Source organism: Ipomoea nil, unplaced genomic scaffold (assembly GCF_001879475.1).
Source record: "Ipomoea nil cultivar Tokyo-kokei standard unplaced genomic scaffold, Asagao_1.1 scaffold2159, whole genome shotgun sequence".
Lineage (NCBI taxonomy): Eukaryota > Viridiplantae > Streptophyta > Magnoliopsida > Solanales > Convolvulaceae > Ipomoea > Ipomoea nil.
In genome coordinates, this window is record NW_017618587.1 from 4,351,048 (window position 1) to 4,372,999 (window position 21,952).

The 21,952-nt window shown below is 33.6% G+C and overlaps 2 protein-coding genes across 4 annotated transcripts; both read right to left on the reverse strand.

Annotated features, from left to right (window-relative positions):
- Nucleotides 1–9,512: 9,512 nt before the first annotated feature.
- On the reverse strand, nt 9,513–10,400 carry LOC109149624. Of its 2 annotated transcripts, none has more exons than XR_002048975.1 (3): nt 10,259–10,400; nt 9,964–10,119; nt 9,513–9,881 (listed from the first exon to the last, which is right to left on the reverse strand). XR_002048975.1 is itself a non-coding variant. In XM_019297499.1 (3 exons), the coding sequence occupies exons 1-3, from the start codon at nt 10,293–10,295 to the stop codon at nt 9,548–9,550; spliced, it is 438 nt and encodes a 145-aa protein (XP_019153044.1). In that variant the 5' UTR covers nt 10,296–10,400; the 3' UTR covers nt 9,513–9,547. The 2 variants fall into 2 exon arrangements, 1 of the variants encoding a protein (XP_019153044.1); XM_019297499.1 differs by having other exon boundaries at nt 10,053–10,119.
- A 7,905-nt stretch (nt 10,401–18,305) lies between these two features.
- On the reverse strand, nt 18,306–21,365 carry LOC109149622 (probable ribosomal protein S11, mitochondrial). Of its 2 annotated transcripts, XM_019297497.1 has the most exons (3): nt 20,978–21,365; nt 18,515–19,132; nt 18,306–18,477 (listed from the first exon to the last, which is right to left on the reverse strand). In XM_019297497.1, the coding sequence occupies exons 1-2, from the start codon at nt 21,147–21,149 to the stop codon at nt 18,525–18,527; spliced, it is 780 nt and encodes a 259-aa protein (XP_019153042.1). In that variant the 5' UTR covers nt 21,150–21,365; the 3' UTR covers nt 18,306–18,477; nt 18,515–18,524. The 2 variants fall into 2 exon arrangements, with proteins under 2 accessions (XP_019153042.1, XP_019153041.1); XM_019297496.1 differs by having other exon boundaries at nt 18,306–19,132.
- Between the last annotated feature and the right edge of the window lie 587 nt (nt 21,366–21,952).

A 21,952-nucleotide genomic window follows, 5' to 3' on the forward strand; every position in this document is an offset into this window, starting at 1 on the left:
ATTAAGCTCTCTAATTCTATGCATGCGCATTGACGGGATGCAAAAGCATATGGAATAAGCTACAAGAATTATTAGGAATATTTTATTATTCCAAAAACAGCCCACAATATAATTGAGAGAAAAAATGGGTATCAAGATAATGCTTAAGAACGATCCACTATATGGTATATTTGCATTCAGATATGAAAGAATCGTTCAAGCAGAAGCATGCTCGAAGGCATGGAATAGAGATTGAATATTCATTGTATGAGGTCATGGTTAAGGTGGTGACGAAGAAAAATGAGCGGTATTGCCTTCTGGGCCTCAATACTCGTAGATGCCTCTTTGATGGTGTTTGGCAGTTTTATAGATGCAAGATATATTCCGACATCAAACACCCAAATAAAGAAATTTCTTCCATTGAGTGCGAGCTCAGTGAATTCTCTTTTTTCAAGAGCAACTATTTTCTACCGAAAATAGTTTTAATGAGGACCAAGGAAAAAACATATTTTATAAAAAAAATATGAGACTTAGGATTTTTATGTAAGAATGGTTCAAAAATAAAGATGGTCCATTTATTTTAAAGGTGGTCCAATCCAAATCCTAAGTAGGAATTAACGCTTCTGGCGTTGTTTTTTTTTTTTTTAAGGAATAAAAGCAAAAATCATCCGTAAACAACGCGAAATTAATAACGCTTCTGGCGTTATGGGGCTTGTATTTACGCAAACGGTTTCGATAAAACGAAGAGACCTCCGACAACCGCCATTATTGATCGCCGCCCTTGCCGCAGACCACCACCGGTCATCAGTAACGCGGCCACGATCTTCGTAATAGCCGCCGCTCGCCTCTACCGCGGCCACCCATAGGGCCATCCTCACAGCCCACCATGCGATGATGGTGCAGATCAGAAAAAAAATGGGGGACGATCGGCCGAAAAAAAACGGGATCTATTTTTGTCCCTCTCCGATCACTTCTAAAAACAGGGGCTGGACTGCTGGACAGCCGCCGCAAAAAAATAGCCGCCCCATGCCGCCGCTGCAACACCTCCGACGTGGCTCAGATGACAGGCGCGACGGCGATGGAGGGGGAAGAAAGGTATGAAAAAAAACTCATTCTAAACAATTTCTCATTGTACTAAACGAATTATCATACCAAAAATAATTAATCAATCATATTTTTCATGCCAGTATGTAAAAAATAGTGTATATATTGAAAGCAATACAATTTTTCCGGAAAAAAATATATATATCATATGCAAAATTCCAGACTTAGTACATCTAGCAACTAGAATTTTAGATATTGCAAGAAAAATTGTACGCATATTTGATATGAAGTCACATATAAGCATAGGCCAAAAAATTTTGGTTCCTCATCAAATATTCATCAACATCAATATTTTTGGTTCATTGCTACGAAATATATGTATTTGCCCAGTAAACTTATTCATTCATGATATACATATTCACAGTAAGTATATACTTACGGATGCAGAAGTATATTATCAAAAATATATAATCATATGATCAAGTTTTCATAAATTCAAAAATGCATAAAGCATAAACACATATGATTTAGAGGCATCCGGAAAATAATAAGGCATAAAAAACTCATAAAAGTTACCGTTCACCTGGATTGAGCGTGCTGATAACGTGTTGTATTGCAAGTTTGTTTGCAGGCCTTTAGCTCGTGAAGAACAGTAAGAACAAGAAGAAGAGTAGAGACAAAATAGAGGGTTTCTTATTCCTTTATACCACACCTATGATCATTACATTAGAATGACATATATATAATAACAAGTGTAACGGAATACAATAATGGAGACATAAAGGAAACCGTTACACAATAATGTCCACAATCATTACTATTTATAACAAATATCTGTGTGTTAAACAAAAGCAATAAATTGAAAGTTATCAAAATATACAGAGATGTTAGAGAATTACTGATTTGAAACATGTGATGGAATTGGTGATTTGATAGCTGAAATTTTTTTTATTTTTAATCGTCACGAATGAAGCCCTTAGACCTATATCCAACATCAGCCAACAAGAAACATTCTAATATTGCTATTTCTTCTTTGTTATTTATTAACTCTTTCAACTATTTTTTTAGGAGGTTGATACTTCATCCTCGTGGAGATAGTTAGTCCTTCGGTGCATATGTCCCTCTATCTTTGGAACTTGTCAATCCATCCATCCCTTGTGATGGATTGCTGGTCCGTTTCCTATTGCGGTTGAAAAATCAAAAAGTTAAGGTTTAGACAACATAAAGAGATCTCGAGAATGTAAAATTTACACATTGTTTCATTCTACATTTATAATTTTTTTTAATTTGTTCTATCATGTTTTAATTTGTAGTTTGTTCACACATTGCCCTTTAAAATTCAATATGTGACTATTCTAAATGTTTCTTGTTGGCTGATGTTCAAGATTTTTATTAGGGCTTCCTTGATGACAATTCCATCATCATTGAATGTTTCAGCCATCAAATCAGCAATTTAATCACATGTTTCACACCAGTAATTCTCTAACATCTCAGCAAGGGGTTGACTCTGATAGGCTCTGATACCAAATTGAAGTAGGGTTGACTCTGATAGGCTCTGATACCAAATTGAAGCATGTGTTTCATCTCAACTAAAAGCCTAAACTGATAGTTTGATTGCACATTTATGTTTATATATTATATGCTCAACAATGTGAATGTCCTACTCTTGTACAAAATATTTTAAAAACATTACGTGTTTCTACTTACATATTTTTAAAAGAGTTAATTCCCTCAGATGTCCCTTTTATTTATGACATTCTGTCGTGATCGCCTGCCTTGACTCAAGTTCAGTATTTGAAGTACAAGTTTTGAGGTAGCTATAAGTATTGTTTAATTTCAAATCATAAAATATGACTTGTGTATCCTAATAGACGGGCCCATCTATGTGCTTTACCTTGAACAAGATAAACACACAGATTTCACATTAAACCTTCTTTTTTGCTCATTATTCTTGGGTTGGCCTATTAAAGACTAATCATTTGCATGTTCAGAACTGTTACATGTCCCTCTGAATATTCTTAATCTTATTTATTTAACATCCCTACCTTTTAAAATCCCTACGCCTGGCAACTCACTCTCTCTTGCACAACAGACAGACAAACAGAACTCTCACCTTCTCAGTTTCACCAAACACTCACTGTCATGTCGCGACCGAACGACAAGGTTTTTGTTTTGTTTTATTGTTCTATTCTTGCATTGTAAAATATGTAGGTAACATTTACATTATATTCATTTTTTTTCTCTCCGTCTATCAACTCACCCATGTCCCCCTCAACACTCTAGCTATCTCCGCACGTGAATGAGAGTTCTCCCAGTCTGTTTATCGCCCTATCCATTCCATTTTAAAGTAATTAGTTGCATTTTGGACGGAACCCTTCCCCTAAAACGAAAACTCTGAACGCCACCAAAGTGGACGGGACAAGCGGGCTTACGAAAGCTTGGATGCCACCAATGTCCATAACCGGGTGAACCCAAAGTGGACCGAACAAGCTCTGATACCATGCTCTGATATTATTATTATACCATGTTCTCTTATACCATGCTCTGATATCATCAATATACCATGTTTATTGATGATTTATTTTGTGTGCATATATATCATGTTGAAGATGCATCTTATGATTTTTTTTCTTCTTTCACTCTGTTCTGTTTATTGATGATTTCTGTTGTGTGCATATATCATGTTGAAATTACTTATCGTGTAGGTACCTGTGTTAGAGATATGAGCTCATCTCATTACCTAGTGAGGATGAAATCTTTTTCTAGTCTTACTAAAATGATTTCTGGTTGTGGCAACCAGTTCTACCAGTCATCAATTTTTGAGGTCAACGACTATAAATGGTTGGTTGAGTTTAGGTTATTCTTTTGTTTTGCGACTCAGTACTATAGTTTTCAATCATACTAGCATTAAAATTTTTAATATGAGTAATATTATTCAAACGTGGTCATTATTGATATATCCCAATGGAGATGCTAATTATAGTAGCGGATACATCTCTATATTGTTGCGGATTGAAAATCAAGCTGCACTGTTTGTAGGTTGGATGATGCAGGCAGATGTAAAATTCTTTATATTTGATCAAATACATGAATAGGTCTCTATCTACCAAGGTTTTTTTTTTCTTTTTGTCTTTCTAATTCTTGAATTTGATTTGGAGCTGTCACATGTATCATATTGCTAATAATTTGAGATCTTTTTATAATGTTATTTAGGAAATAATGTCAGCAGGTTTCATATAATTAAGGCATAATGTGTAATTGGAAAAATGTCGTTTGTTTGATGATCTTGCAATTGGGTTTCTAGTTGATGACAAAGATGTTTTTGGAGTTGAGATTTTATTTCTCCCAAGTTATCAGCATGCAGTGGAAGAGTCTTTGTTTCATGATGTGAAGGTAGACAAAACCTTCACTTAGACGGTGTCGGGCTACAATAATTTGAGCAATGAAGTTTGTTATTCTGATGAGTTTAAAGCATTCTCCTTACAATAGTTAGTAACTCTTTGTGTGTTTAAATTTACTAATATTGCTATTTCTTCTTTGTTATTTATTAACTCTTTCAACTATTTTTTTAGGAGGTTGATACTTTATCCTCGTGGAGATAGTCAGTCCTTCGGTGCATATGTTTCTCATCTTTGGAACTTGTCAATCTATCCATCCATTGTGATGAATTGTTTGTTCGTTTCCTATTGCAGTTGAAAAATCAAAAAGTTAAGGTTTGGACAACATAAAGAGATCTCGAAAATGTAAAATTTACACATTGTTTCATTCTACATTTATAATTATTTGTTATTTTTTTTTAATTTGTTCTATCATGTTTTAATTTGTAATTTGTGCACACATTGCCCTTTAAAATTCAATATGGGACTATTCTAAATGTTTCTTGTTGGCTGATGTTCAAGATTTGTCTTAGGGCTTCCTTGATGACAATTCCATCATCATTGAATATTTCAGCCATCAAATCAGCAATTTAATCACATGTTTTCACATCAGTAATTCTCTAACATCTCTGCAAGGGGTTGACTCTGATAGGCTCTGATACCAAATTGAAGTAGGGTTGACTCTGATAGGCTCTGATACCAAATTGAAGCATGTGTTTCATCTCAACTAAAAGTCTAAACTGATAGTTTGATTGCACATTTATGTTTATATATTATATGCTCAACAATGTGAATGTGAATGTCCTACTCCTGTACAAAATATTTTAAAAACATTACGTGTTTCTACTTACATATTTTTAAAAGAGTTAATTCCCTCAGATGTCCCTTTTATTTATGACATTTTGTCGTGATCGCCTGCCTTGACTCAAGTTCAGTATTTGAAGTACAAGTTTTGAGGTAGCTATAAGTATTGTTTAATTTCAAATCATAAAATATGACTTGTGTATCCTAATAGACGGGCCCATCTATGTGCGTTACCTTGAACAAGATAAACACACAGATTTCACATTAAACCTTCTTTTTTGCTCATTATTCTTGGGTTGGCCTATTAAAGACTAATCATTTGCATGTTCAGAACTGTTACATGTCCCTCTGAATATTCTTAATCTTATTTATTTAACATCCCTACCTTTTAAAATCCCTACACGTGGCCGACTCACTCTCTCTTGCACAACAGACAGATAAATCGAACTCTCACATTCTCAGTTTCACCAAACACTCACTGTCATGTTGCGACCGAAAGACAAGGTTTTTCTTTTGTTTTATTGTTCTATCCTTGCATTGTAAAATATGTAGGTAACATTTACATTATATTCATTTTTTTTTCTCTCAGTCTACCAACTTACCCATGTCCCCCTCAACACTCCAGCTATCTTCGCAAGTGAATGAGAGTTCTCTCTTTCTATTTATCGCCCTATCCTTTCCATTTTAAAGTAAGTAGTTGCATTTTGGACGGAACCCTTCCCTTGAAACGAAAGCTTTGAACATCACCAAAGTAGACGGGACAAGCGAGCTTACGAAAGCTTGGATGCCACCAATTTCCATAACCGGGTGAACCCAAAGTGGACCGAACAAGCTCTGATACCATGCTCTGATATCATTATTATACCATGTTCTCTTATACCATGCTCTGATATCATCAATATACCATGTTTATTGATGATTTCTTCTGTGTGGATATATATCATGTTGAATATGCATCTTATGATTTTTTCTTCTTTCACTCTGTTCTGTTTATTGATGATTGCTGTTGTGTGCATATATTATGTTAAAGTTACTTATCATGTAGGTACTTGGGTTAGAGATATGAGCTCATCTCATTACCTAGTGAGGATGAAATCTTTTTCCAGTATTACTAAAATGATTTCTGGTTGTGGCAACCAGTTCTACCAGTCATCAATTTTTGAGGTCAACGACTATAAATGGTTGGTTGAGTTTAGGTTATTCCTTTGTTTTGCGACTCGGTACTATAGTTTTCAATCATACTAGCATTAAAATTTTTAATATGAGTAATATTATTCAAACGGGTCATTATTGATATATCCCAATGGGGATGCTAATTATAGTAGGGGATACATCTCTATATTGTTGCGGATTGAAAACCAAGCTGCACTGTCTGTAGGTTGGATGATGCATGCAGATGTAAAATTCTTTATATTTGATCAAATACAGAATAGTTCTCCATCTACCAAGGTTTTTTTTTTTTTTTGTCTTTCTAATTCTTGAATTTGATTTGGAGCTGTTACATGTATCATATTGCTAATAATTTGAGATTTTTTTTATAATGTAATTTAGGAAATAATGTCAGCAGGTTTCATATAATTAAGGCATAATGTGTAATTGGAAAAATGTCGTGTGTTTGATGATCTTGTAATTGAGTTTCTAATTGATGACAAAGTTGTTTTTGGAGTTGAGATTTTATTTCTCCCAAGTTATCAGCATGCAGTGGAAGAGTCTTTGTTTTATGATGTGAAGGTAGACAAAACCTTTACTTGGAAGGTGTCTGGCGACTATTGTTTTTGTCATTTAACATCTTAGACTATTATTTTTTGAACACTTTTAGTCCTTTTTATGAAATTTTCCTATTTTTGAACAGATTATTACAGAGGTTAAAGTGTGTTGAAGTACCTTTAACTATGCTAATACCATTCATTCAGTTATAAAATCATTAAACTCCAAACTTAATTTAGTAGAATTTAATGATTGTAACCTGCAATGATTCACACAAATTTGTAATGATTGAAAAATGAATAAATTATAAAGTAAAGAAAATAATATAAAATCCACACCAACAATGCATATCACATTAAGACACAATTATCCAAAACATCCTACGCAAGTCTCACTGTCTTCATCACAATACTATATCTAAAATCCTAATTATTATTCAAATCAAATTATATGGCTTAAAGAATCAAATTATATGGCTTAAAGAATTGTTAACTGAAGTTCTTTAATTTGATTGGTTTATCGATTTTGTATCGAAGTTCGCACAACCCTCCACATTTGATTTAAAAGAATGAAAATTTGTTTGACTTAAAAATATTACATTTTTTCATTTTATTACTCGTCTTTTCTTTTCTTTTAATCATTTTGAAAATATTTAGTTATAACATTATTTTTATTCATTTCAACAAATTGTTATCATTAATCCAAGAATATGAACTGTCTACTTATGATAGGCATGAATCATAATATATCATAATCTCATTCCATTCTAAACCAGCAATTCAAGGTCTTAAAAAATGGCAAATTAAAACTTCTTTCTCAATTTACCTACCCAAAGTTTCAATTTGCCATTTTCCGAGACCATGAATTGCTGGTTTAGAAAGGGAACTGAAATGTGGTCACTTCCGATATCACAAATCATATTACAAGGTGTTTGGTTGGAGGGATTTTAAATTCCCTTCCCACTTAATTCCCACCTAATTTCAAAGGCCATTTTTGACTTTATACTACTTATTCCCTTTCAATTCCCATGTATACCAAACACTGGAATTGAAATTCCCAGTAATTTTATTCCTGTCAACCAAACATTGGAATTTAAATTCCCACTTTATTCCCAGTAATTCAACTCCCATAAAATTACAATTCCTTTTCCACATAATTCTCCCCCCAACCAAACGCCCTGTTAAAGTGATAAAAACAAGGCACAATAATAACGCAAAGCTACTTTTAATTGCAAAACCATGACAAAATCTCCAACATGGTGCTACAAAATCTGTAATCCCAGTTTCAAAGGAAAAAAAAAACACCTACCCATCTAAATTAGCAAACAAAAAAACAACCCAAATTTCTCTCCAACAGCTACAGATGGGTGGACACATTCTTAATATGTGCCTCAATAATAATGCAATCGTCAACCAGTGGCATAAACTCCGCCCATCCCCAATCTAAAGAACCAGCAGTAAAGCAATTACAAGCTACAAAATAAAACAAGATTGAACAAAACATTAAAAATGAACAAATAGAAAGGCACACATACGTATATAAACTTCACATACATTGATGCTCAAAATGTTCCCCAGACTTCTGATTTCTTATACATAACATGAAATGTACACACAGTCCACCACAAATCATTTCCGGATCAACAAGCTTCAAAAACAAACCAAGGCTTAGCCCATTGGACTTTTTACCCTCTCCAAGAGGATAAAGTAACAACTTCCTGATAAAAATAGTTAAAAGATTTAGTAACTAAGGCTTAGCCCGGGTTTTTGGTGTTTGGCTAGACTGAAAAATGAAAAGTCAAAGGAAAATGAGCTATGGTCAATGGAAAATGAGTCCATTTTTCCAGAAAATGACTTCTCCTTTTTTTTTGGGGAAGTCATTTTCCGGAAGCCCCTCCTCACTCTGAAGTCTAAAGTTCCGCTTCTCCCATCAACATTCAATAGAAACTCCGCCAACACCTCCTCCAAACATACAACAATGTTTCTAGCACGCCGGAAACCACAAATCTAGTTTCCATCGGAAACCAGTTGGTTTCCCCCGGAAACCTTAAAAAAAAAAAAAAAAAAAAAAAAAAAAAAAAAAAAAAAAAACGCCTGAGTTATGATACAATGTTTCCGGCGGAAACCAGAGCTGTGAGCTGTGGTTTCCGGCGAAAACCAGACCACTAGTTTCAAACGTGAAGAAGAGGTGGCGACGAAGATGTGGCTCTTGTTCTCCTCAATAGCCCTACCAAAATCATAAATTGCTCTCAAAAGATGAGGACATTGTGAGTTCTGGAAGAAGAGAGCCGCACTTGCAGCAAACCAAGAAATGAAGGCATTTTTTTAATATAATTTTTAATAAATAAAAGTATATTTAATATTATTAAAAAAATATTTTTATTCCAAATAAAATAATTAAAATGTTTAATTTTACCATTCTACTCATTTTCCAGAAAATGAACCAAACACACAAAGACAGTTTTCCAAAATGCAACCAAACACCAGAAAGGAAAATGTTTTCCGAAAAATGACTCATTTTCCAAAAGTCATTTTCCAGAAGTCATTTTCCAGAAGTCATTTTCCAGCTTTCCAAACAGACCCTAAATGTGAAATCATAGAATTGACATAAGACGAAAATGGTCTTATACTTATTTGTCACGTGAAATATAATTTAAAAGTATACATAGCAGAACTCACACAAAATTGACTTACCATTGGAAGGATGCAACAGTAAATTCGTCTGAAAAAACAAATTTTGCTGGCCAAGTTACTAAAATCTGACACCTTCCAAATGAAGGTTTCACCAACTTCCAATGAACGACTCAATTGTTGTTCTATGAATTTAGAATCAAGCACAAAAACTTCAACACCAAAGACACATTTATCTTCAACAAGATACCCATTCGCGGTATTATCAAACTCACCACGAGGGATCAATTCGAGATGCCACATTATGGTTTCAAATGATGAAACCGGTTTACTCTCCATTCTAAATAACAAAAAGAACAACGTTAGTAATATTAACAACACTATGACCCCAATCTAATTTTGTAGAAACACATAAAAACAACCTTGAAAAACTGAATGTTTGTCATGCTTCTTATCAAATATAAAAAACTTCAAATCAACATGTATCTCCCAATCCAAAGGCAATACGTACGTGTCTTTAATACACAGAAACGTGTCCCTCACTATTACCATCACCATTGGGATACATCGAGAATGCCCTGTCACCACAAAACAATTCGGTCAATGAAATTCAAGATTATTACACCCACAAAATAGTCAACAACAATTTAATTTTTAGAATATCATAATTCAACTACACTACTCAGCAACAAAATAAGTGGAAAATGTAAACTCAACCATTTGTAACCACTAGCTTCAAAAACTTTTGACTCATAAAATTTGAGTTTCCCTTCCAACAGAATCTTAGTAAGATCGGAGAATGATTCAATCCTGAGTATATAATGTGACGGGGCTATATCTCTTACCCAACTCACTGCATCTGCAAAAACAAAAAGTAGCACTAAGTAATTCCAACATTGCAACCACAAAATATAAACTAAAACAGAGCTAAGACCATATGAGGCAGGCTCTTGACCTGATACGTTTTTTGACATTATTACTCTCGCAACTTTTTGAACGAAGAAACAAGAAACTATACAGGCTCCACAAAATTGAAGAAATTATTAAAACTTTTATGCTAAAAGATAATTAGAATGATTAGAATGATCCACAACTATTCCATACGTAAACTTTACATACTATGACGCGTATTGTAGTACCTATCAAACTTCTCGCTATTTTTTATGCATAACATGAAACATACAAACATTTTAGTGCAAGAAATATTTTCATCAACAACCTCCAAAAAGACAAAAACAGTGAAATTTTCTCCACTTGATTGTTAATACCCTAAAGATAAAGTAATAGCCGCCTAAAAAAAGATGTTGAAGGTCTGAAAGAAAAAAACAAACGTAATATCACAAACAACACAAAGACAAACAACAAACTAGAAAGCTTAACAGAAACCTTTTGAATGATGATCTGCAATAAATCTCTTTTTAAATTACAGTGCGTTGGGTAGTGTTAACAATTTCTTGTCAGATTAAATTCATATAACATTTGCTTAACTAATACTCTGTACCATACAATTACAATAATGGCATTACATTTTTATTTTATAGTACTATGAGTAAAGAGTGAAATAAAACGGAATGATTCATTTAAAAGAGGATTACAATCACTTATTCATTGCATCATCATAAAAAGTGAAGTAAAACATGGAATAACAATTTAATAAATATAAACAAGATTCCAAAAAACCGAGCAATAATAACGCAAAGCTACATTTAATAGCAAAACCATACAAAAAGTTCCAATGTGATAACACTTTAAACCAAAAAAAAAAAAAAAAAGTATCGTACCCATAAAATTAACAACCTAGTACAACGACCAATGTTCTCTTTACCAGCACGTATAATGTTCTTGCCTGATTAAATTCATATAACATTTGCTCAATTAATAGGATACAATGACAATAGAGATATTACATTTTTATTTGATTGTTCTATTAGTAAAAAGTGAAAACAAAAAAAAAACAAAAAAACAAAAAAAAAAAAAAAAAAAAAAAAAAAACTAATTCATTTGAATGTCGATTACAACCATCTATTCACTGCATCATCATATAAAAAGTAAAAGTAAAATATGAAAAAACAATTTAATAGATATAAACAAGATTCTTAACAATTTAATTAACTCTTTGTGCTTCATTAGGTTGAGAAAATTGTTTATGAACCAATACTACATTATAATAGAGTCAGTAGCATTCAAAAAAAAAAAAAAAAAAGAAACAAGATTCTCAACAAGGAGCAATAAAAACGCAAAGCTACATTTAATAACAAAACCATGCCAAAAGTTTCAATGTGATACCAATTTCAACCAAAAGAAAAAAAAAAAAAAAAATACCCCTCCAATAAAATTAGTAACCAAGTACATCCAAATCTTCTCTTAACCAGCATGCCTATAATAAGTTACAAATAGTTTAGCTATTGAATCATGGACACATTCTTGATACATGCTTCAATGATAATGCAATCATCAACAATGAAGGCATTAGATAAATCTTGAATTTCATCGAGCGATAAACGCCCACCAACAACAATTTGAGGAACCGCGAGCAAATTAATCACAACTTACAAAATAATATAAAACAAAACATTAAAAAATAAACAAACAATTAAAATAACACGCATAATATATATGTGTAAACTTCACGTACTTTGCTTTCCTTGATGTTTTCCAAACTTTTGATTTCTAACGCATATCATGAAATGTACAAACAATTTTGTCATCAACAAGTTTTCAAAATAGTGAAAGATAATCTCCATCAGATCCTTTATTTCCTAAAGAATAAAGTAATAACCATCAAAATTAATAAATGTGATTTCAAACATATCATAACCACAAATAATAAATCAGAAAGCCAAATAAAAACAATATATAAACCATTTGAAGGAGGCCGCAAGAAATTCATAAGAAATTTTCAACATCCCTACTCACTCTCTCCACACAACCGACCTTGTTTTTGTTTTCACTCACCTTCTCAGTCCAACTCAGTCACCCTACCGTCACCCATGTGGGCACTATGTCATCCCCACCCGTGGAGGAGAATTCTCTATTCTCCAAAATTACTCTCTATCATTTCCATGTTAAAGTAAATAGTGCATTTTTGCGATTACGTGAGTTGGTGGGTGAATAAGCCACTGTTTCTCTTATATTTGCAATTACTTTGAAACAAATTTAGAAGATCAATAGTGTCTCGTGACCATGCATCTGCATTTTTTGGTTTTTGCTCCTTTTACTATTTATTGTTTATTTATTGTTTATTGATGATTTCTTTTTTGTGCAAATATAATGTATCTTCTGATTTTCGCTCCATAAGAACCTTTTGACTTCTCAATACTTGCTCACATTGATGTGCAAGTAATTATGTTTGTAAGAGGAGTTTTGCTCCTCTTATATAGATAAGCTCTCTCGTTTCAAACATTTTCAATGTGTGATCAAAATGATCCCACATTATTTACAAAAGGAGTCTGTGACTCCTCTTTATTTTTTCTTGTTTTTTTTTTTAATTTTAATTTTATTTTTATTTTGTATATAGTTTTGTTTGGATTATTATTATTATTATTATTATTATTATTATTATTATTATTATTATTGTTATTTGATAATTTGGAGAATTCTCTAAAATTTTAAAAAATTCGCTTGTTTAACATTTTATATTTAATCAAAACATCAAAAATATTATTTAATAACTTAACAATTTGCTTCAAACTGCTAAAAACAACACATATACATTTTGGGTTAATCTTAGCCAAATCCCCTAATAAATTAAAAAAAAAAGGACGAGATACAGTAAAGAGAGTAAAAAGGAGCAAGAAACAAAAGAGGGTTGTTAAAGATCTGACGAAGAACACATGAGGGGTGGATGCCGCGTGAAAACTGAGAAGGTGAGAGATGAATTCTAAAAGATCTATACAGAGTGGGACGGCAAGAAGGAGTATCCAGAGGAGACAATAGATCTACCCTAGTGAACAGCTTTTATAATGGAAAAGAAATCAGTCTTAATGGGCCGGCCCAAAATATTGAAGCCCAATAAGAAGGTTTAATTTTATAGAATTATGTTGTACACCATGTATGGTGCACACGAAATTAGATCTATAATTTCTACATTATAGATTCATAATTATTAAACTCTATATTTACAATTACAAAACTCTATATTCATAACTTTCAATGTTCATATTACTAATTGTTGAACTCTGTATTTACAAATTACTGAACTATATGTTCATAATTTGATAAGTATACAGTATAGAAATTATGAATCTATAATATAAAAATTATGGATCCAATTCTGTGTGCACCTTGCATGGTGCACACGGTTGCACAGCATAACGCTTCATAAGATCAAAAAGTGAACCATGGTCAATAGTTATACTATGGCAATTTATATCGTGGATCAGGGTCCACAGTGCGCTGTGGCCCCTGGTCCAATACACATAATTTGATTTCATAATATATATATATATATATATATATATATATATATATATATATATATATATATATATATATATATATGCATAAATATGATATAATGAAAACACGTAAACACTTAACTAATACACAGAATTCATATTTATAATATATATAATTCATGTTCATAATGCACATAATTCATAGTCATTATATCATGTTTATGTGTATGTGTATTATGAACATAAATTATATGTATCATGAACATAAATTATGTACATTATGAAGTCAAATTATGTGTATTGGACCAGGGTCACGATATAACGATTGTTATATTACAGATTCGGGTCCACCTGAATTTACGTCCGTCCCATATTCAAAATACACAATTTACATATTAATTGCCATATGTTGATGATGTTAATTATGATGAAATGCATGGGCGGAGGTACGAAGTTATTACAGGGGGCCTTGCCCAATGCCACCCCCCCCCCCCCCCCACCCCAAAAAATGTTAATAGTATATTGTTTTGTTTTTTCTTGGCCCCCCTCACCAAAGCATCTGGAGTAGCAAAATCATGAAGAATAGATCTGCCATTTCGAAGAATGAAATCAATTGCTAGCTCTATTGGTGTATAATAATTATTAAGAATATCAACTAAAAATAAAAAAATGTGAGAATTCATCTTACTGTATCATTTCACGTAAAACGGAAGCATCGATCCGTTGTGATGCAATGGTTAGCCTCTTTGCTATTCAGTTTCTGAATCGCTGGGTCTATAGTTTTTCGTATGAATCAGCTGCTATAGCAATTGGATATTTCTTCCCACTACAATGTTACTAAGATGCGCTTACATGGATTCTTAATCTCAACAGGGTTTTTGGCATCCAAAACTGATGTGCCGTTGTTTCATTACATCGACGGTAACTCTCGGGTATTTTTACTCGTGTATGTCGACGATATCATTATGTTGGGCACTGATTCAGCATTAATTGACTCACTCCTCAGGCGTCTCTCTTCTGCTTTCAAAATCAGGGACCTGGGCAAGCCTACCTTCTTCCTAGGCATTCTGCTTTCAAAATCAGGGACCTGGGCAAGCCTACCTTCTTCCTAGGCATTGAGACTTTTATTCTAGGCATTAAGACTTTTATTTTGTCTCAACGCAGGTACATGGTGGATATACTATCTCGTGCAAGTATGACGGACTGCATATTCAATATGATTGATTAATCATATTACAGAGAGAGAAACAGAGAGTCCTATAGGAGAGTTAACACAAGACTCTTCTATTATTTAGGCTAGGACTATTTGACTATACTACAACTAATAATATTAAAGCATATAATATAAACATGAAATACTAACATTACTAACATACAAAAATTAATAAATAAAATCTTGGAGTGCTAGTTAGGAGCAGAGAAAGAAATGGAGGGAGAGGATTTCACGAAACCTTTGGTCATAGATATTGTAGGGAGTGTAACTATAGTCAGGGTAGCAGGAGTGAAGGTCGGAGTGAGTAGTAAGCTCCCGTATGGGGTTAGATTGTTGGCCGCCGACGCGGGCAATCCAACTGGCACCGAGCTCCACATTCATGTCGCCGAATTCATCTTTCAAAATCAACTTGAAAAATCTATAAGTAATTTACATGTTACAAGGTAACCTACAAAATGGTGTACTTGCAGTTTTTTTTTCTAAGTGTAAGGTTTTAGTTTGGAGCTTTTTGAAGTTGGAAGGCTTAATTGCACATTTTAGTATAGTTGAATGACTTATTTGACCCTTATCCCATCAAATTGTATAGGCTTGTGTTTTGAGCTCTACTTTTCTAGCTTTGCAGTTGTTTTTTCCTCTATCATTTGGTTCTAAAAGTACTTTAAAAATGAGTATAATTAGTCTCAGACTCTCAGACTCAAATTAGCCATTTGAATTTCATATTATTTTAACCGTATAAGTTTGGCATATGCTATGTTTTATTCATTCTTATGATTTCTAAAATTTACATGCCATATTTGAAGGTTAAAGTGTACATACCTTAATTGACTTGTCAATTTGTAAAAAATTGCATATTGAATTTATGTTATGTGGACAATAGACAATGGATTGCTATCTGGTTAGTTTTTTAATTCGAAGAAAATACATTGCAATGGTGCTTTTTTTTTTTTTTTTTGGTGTAAAATACACATTGTGGTCAAGGTCGAAGCATAGAAGCTGGCCCAAAGGAAATTGTCACTTGTAGGAATCAAAACCAAGTTATATCCCAATATTCTCTCCCACAAAGAGAGCTCATTTGCCACTTGAGCTACCCCATTGGGTTGCAATAGTGCTTATTATTATAATAATAAAATGTCATTTTGTTACCGATCTTTAAATTTTTACTACTTTAATTCCTATTCATTTTTTTTAATAAATTAGTTTAATTGTGATTGGCCCCGCGTCAACAAATTTTGGTTCCGCCCCTAATGAAATGGGAATGCAAAAGAAATAAACATGTGGTGTGAGCAATTAAGAAATGGAAATTACATGCATAAAATGAGGAAATGATGACAGTGTGTGACGGTGTGAACGTGTGGTTGAAGAGATTAATTTGGAAATGGTGCGTATATATGCATGCATGGGAATGTGTGAGTAAATTGTGAAAATAAGATAATGGATGAGTGGGGTGTGTGTGCATTGTTACGTGGAAAATGGCCTACAATTGTGGGGAGTGAGATAGTGCGGCCAAGAATCAAGGAGACGAAGAAAGAATTCAACATTATAAATAGGTATCTTTGTAATGATTCAAAACGGAACAAATAGAAATATTATTGTGGATGGTGTTACAAGGAATAGATTGGTGTACTATCTCGAGAAGTCAGCTCCACTTTACATTAGTACAAGCTCTGTTGAAATTCAGATTGGTTATAGTTTGTTTAATTGAAAAATCTGTTCAAACTGTACTTATAAATTTTTTTCATAAAGTTGTTTTATGAGGTTAATGTTTAAATATGTGGTAGAACTAGTTTTGTAATTCATTAAACCTGTAATTGTAAAAATCGCGAGTTGATATTGAGTGAAAAAGTTTTTAGGCGTGATCCCGCAGATAAATAAGTGTTGTCGAGTGTTAAAAAATTTAGCTGTATACTTATTTTGGTGATTCATTTATTTTTACATATTGTGTTATATATCTACATTACATATTTTCAGTTTAGATTGTTCACATTGGAACTTTTGGCCTGATTTTGCTATTAAATATAGCTTTGCGTTTTTATTGCTCCTTGTTGAGAATCTTGTTTATATCTAGTAAATTGTTACTTTTATTTTTTATATGATGATGCAATGAATAGATGGTTGTAATCGTGGGGTGTGTTTGCATTGTTACGTGGAAAATGGCCTACAATTAGGCGCAAATTATGCCCCGGATCCGTGTTTACAATGCATTGTGGACACGAGTCCAAAACGATGTCGTTTTTAAGGAAAACGCATCATTTAAGTTTTAAAAAAAAATGATTTTGTCTCGTCGTTAATGGTGTTATTCGTTTGTGGGAAAATGTACAGTTATGATGTTATGAATGTACAGTTATGGAATTATGAAATTATGAACACAGAGCTCTGGCATTATGAACTTACAATTATGAACATATAGTGATAAAATTATAAACATAGAGCTTTAAAATTGTGAACATAGAGTTTCAAAAATTATGAATGTACAGTTATAGAGTTATGAATGTACAGTTTTGGGATTATGAATGTACAGTTATTGAATTATGAACACAGAGCTCTGATATTATGAACTTACAATTATGAACATATAGTGATAAAATTATGAACATAGAGAAAATTGTGAACATAGAGTTTCAAAAATTATGAATTTACAGTTATTGAATTATGAATGTACAGTTATGGAATTATGAATGTACAGTTATGAAATTATGAACACAGAACTCTGACATTATGAACTTACAATTATGAACATATAGTGATAAAATTATGAACATGTGCTCCTATAACGAAGCGATCTGAAAATAATAATAAAATAAAATAAAATAAAAAAAGTGAAAAATAACGGTGTCACTAACAGCACCATTATCGTGTCCAGACTGTAGGCCGGTCCATAGCATAACGATTGACAATTATGCCGCACTCACTCCCACAATTGTAGGCCATTTTCCACTATAAATACAGCTTTGATTTTAATTTTGTATTAAATATGATTTGAACGTTACAGTTTTTATTTTAATTTTGTATTAAATATGATGATATGAACGATATTGTAATTCTGGATAATGTTAATATTATTCTACTTTCTATAAAAAATAAAAAAAAAATTAAAAATCCATAAAATTCAATCTAGCAATGGCATTGGAAATAAAAAACAAGGGCATTCCCAGACTAAAGAAACAGGACAAAGTATAAATAGACATAGTTATCTGAGAAAGCTCCCGCAAAGTATTCAGTTGTAATTTAGAATTAGAAGCAAATCTCGAAAAAGCCATAATGCCCTGTTTATTTAGCAAAATATCATAACATGCATCTATCGCATCCCAAATTCAACATGCAAAAAAGAAACAAACTATATGCGGCGCTTCTCACATGCAAAAAACGAAACAAACTATATGCGGCGCTTCTTTCTGAGGCGGCATCCGTTATGGGGTCGTCGTGTTGTATCTTCAATGTAAACAACCGGATTTGTATCTCCCCGGGAATGATTATACCCCTCTTTAAAGCTAAGGATAGATTGCTTCTTTTTCCTAAAATAGGTAAACCCATTTACTTTCATGACCACAGACTTCAAGTTACGATTCCTTGCTTCACGCCCAACATGTTCTGCTGTAGATTCAGCAGCAAATCGAGAAACTTTCCCTCCTGATGCCAGTGTTCCCGCTGAAGCCCCAAACTTTTTGTTCCCTTTTGAATCTGTGACGGTGATGAATGTGTTGTTGCGGAGCAGCTTAACATGAACAATGTCAGGATCGTTCTCGACTTGATATTGACGGAATGGAGATCCAAAAGGAGCACCACCCTTATCATAGTCTTCTAGTAATCCCCTAACAATGTCCATGGATTTAGAATTCTTTCCAGTCTCAACTTCATTTTCATTTCCAGAGTCTATCAAAGATCTAGGAAACAAAGTGCGTGTTCCATGGTTGCTCAAACCAGATTGTCCCACCCCTGAGAATCTATTATAGGGCATGTTGCCTTTGTTATTCCCTGAAAAACCTGCAATAAAAATAAAACCCATTCCAACAACAGAGCATGTATGAGAAGTAGGCTTGATAGGCAATTTCAGAGCCCAAAAAGTAAAACTTTTTACATGTTTTGAATTCAAACTGTTTAGAAGGGAAACAACTTATTCAAAAAAGAAAACAAAGTTTCTGATATGCATATAAGGGAATTAAAACACCATGGTTACTTGAATTGCTTGAAGGGCATTTATGCAGCCAAACTTTTAGGGGTCGTTTGGTTCACGGAATGTTAGATTACCTTAGGGAATGTTAGATTCCTGTGTTTGTTAAAATTGGGGTATGTAATATAATCATGTTTGGTTTAGGGTTATATTTTATACACACACTATAATAAACATAACCAAGGTTATCTTACATAACCTAAGAAATTGAAGGGAATCACATTCCCTTCAAAATCCTATGTGGAGGGAATGTTATATTCCCTAAGATTATATGAACCAAACATAGGAATCTGCCTTTGGAATGTCACATTCCCTTGGTTATGTTATATAACCTGAACCAAACGCCCCCTTAGCTTTCGGACATGGATTTCATAGACTAGTCTATCCCAAAACAAACAGCCCCACTTGTATCCTCTTGAGCATGCCCGTCTTTCAAGTAACAAAATGAAGTTATTTTCGTATTTGAAACCCCCCCCCCCCCCCCCACCCCCAAGCCTCCCTTATCCTTTGTCCAGATTTGTCTCTCCATGGTTCATGTACATAAGAAAAAAAAGGAAGACATGCACACAATTCTATCCTCTATGCCTAATCTGCATAAGCTGCCATCACTCTTACAAACTGTCACCTAGGATGTTATTATTGAAACTATAAATTGTTTCAGTAGGTTTGTAAACTAATGTTGATAATCAGCATCATGAATCTGATGTTGGTTAAGGAACATTGCTTGAAATTTAATCAGTAAAATATCATAGAAATTGGAATCAACAAAACTGACATTGACTTGGAGGCAGCCATTAAAAAAGGGATGGAAAGTGGGTCTGCATGAGAGGAACCATTGTGTAGATAACTTAGCCAGCCGAGCTCAAGAACCACTAGAGGCCATACAATTCTAGAAGACCATAGAAAAAAAATTGAGGGAGGATGGTAATGTTCTTGAGTTTACTAGAAATTAGGGTGTGTTTGGTTGGTGAGTTTTGCACATAGGAATGGGTATGAAAGTGATTGTTGTTGTTTGGTTGATAGGTTTTTAGAACACTACTATGGGTTTCGAATACCCCATCAATTGAAAAACCCATACCCAAATAAAATAAGGGTTTCATTCCCTTATTCATTCTCAAGCACTACTATTAGTAACCATTCTCATTCCACCCTACTACCAAACATGTTAAATACTTTCACCAAAACCCATTACCATTACCAAATATTTGATACCCATTCCGATTCCTATGTGCGAACCAAACACACCCTTAATCTTGAAATGTTTCTGGTTTATAGTTGTACCAAAAACAAGTCACAAAAATTTGAACTTAAGGTTCCATTGGCAATCAATGCAAATTCATTTCAACAATTATGAGAAATCAAATTAAATTTTCAGTCCATGGAACACAATAATTTAATATTCAGACAATAAGGATTCAGTATTCTGTTTTATTCATTCAAATTCCAATTGGACAAGCAACCCATTAATGTTTATCTCAAGAACTGCAATCCAATTTCCAGAACCAATTGAAACAATGGATCTTCTATAAACCCAATATCTAAGCACTCACTTTACCAATTAATTTTATAAACAAAAGTTCAAACAAATGGATGAGTATACACAAAAATATATACGCATATAAACATCATACAAAAGATAAGGGATAAGAAGAAGTTGCCTGAAATGGGGCCTGGGATCTGAAAGGGAGGCATCGGTGGAGGCTCAGGATTGCTGGAACTGCAGAAGAGAGCATGAAGGGGCCGGTCGGATCTGGGTCCGAAGATCCGAGAAATCTGGTTGAATATGCCGGCACGAACCGGCGGATGAGCGAGAGGGCGTCGGAGGAACATTGGATGGCGACGGTGGAGTTTCTGGCTGAATGGTTGGTTAACAGAAAAACCAGAGGGTTTGTAGGGTTTTGCGACTTCGAATGGAGGTCTAGAATTCAAATCACTTCAGACGGAAGGGAATTCACAGTCAAAAAGAACAGATCAACAGACTACTTCTATCCAAAAAAATAAACAATAATAATAATAATAGCAACAATACTAATAATAATACAAAGCTTTTTCATTGAACTTATGGCATCCTCAATAGTGAGAATTTTGGTGTAGTATTTTAGATGTCAAGGAAAGAGATGGGGAGAGAGAAGAAGAAACAAATAAATAAAACAAAACAAAAATCTGATGCCTGCAAAATGTAAGGAAGAAAAGTTTGGCTTTCAGCCTTCTCTTTCACTTTCTCTCTCTTATTGGGCCCACAAAAATATCTATATTGCAGGAGAAAATTTGGCCAAAGTCTTCATTTTTTATTTGTGAAAATCTCATCCATGGAATTTTGTTGTCCTAAAACTTGGTGAAGACCCTTCTAATGGAGATGCCCTAAGTAAAAGACTAAAAGTACAATTGAATCATTTAACTCATAAAAATACAATTAAGTTTCTCAATTGTCTAAAATTATGCAATTTTACATGTTCATCCACTCATCACTAACATGACCGTAAAGCTGTCAAAACGGGAAGACGGGTAGGGCAAACCCTAGGTTTTGCTAGTCCACCCGGCCACGTCCTTAGCCCACGGGCTAGGCGGCCCCGGCCATACCCCCTTTGGGTAGCCCATGACTACCAAGCCCACGGGTCAAAAAAGCTCGCTCT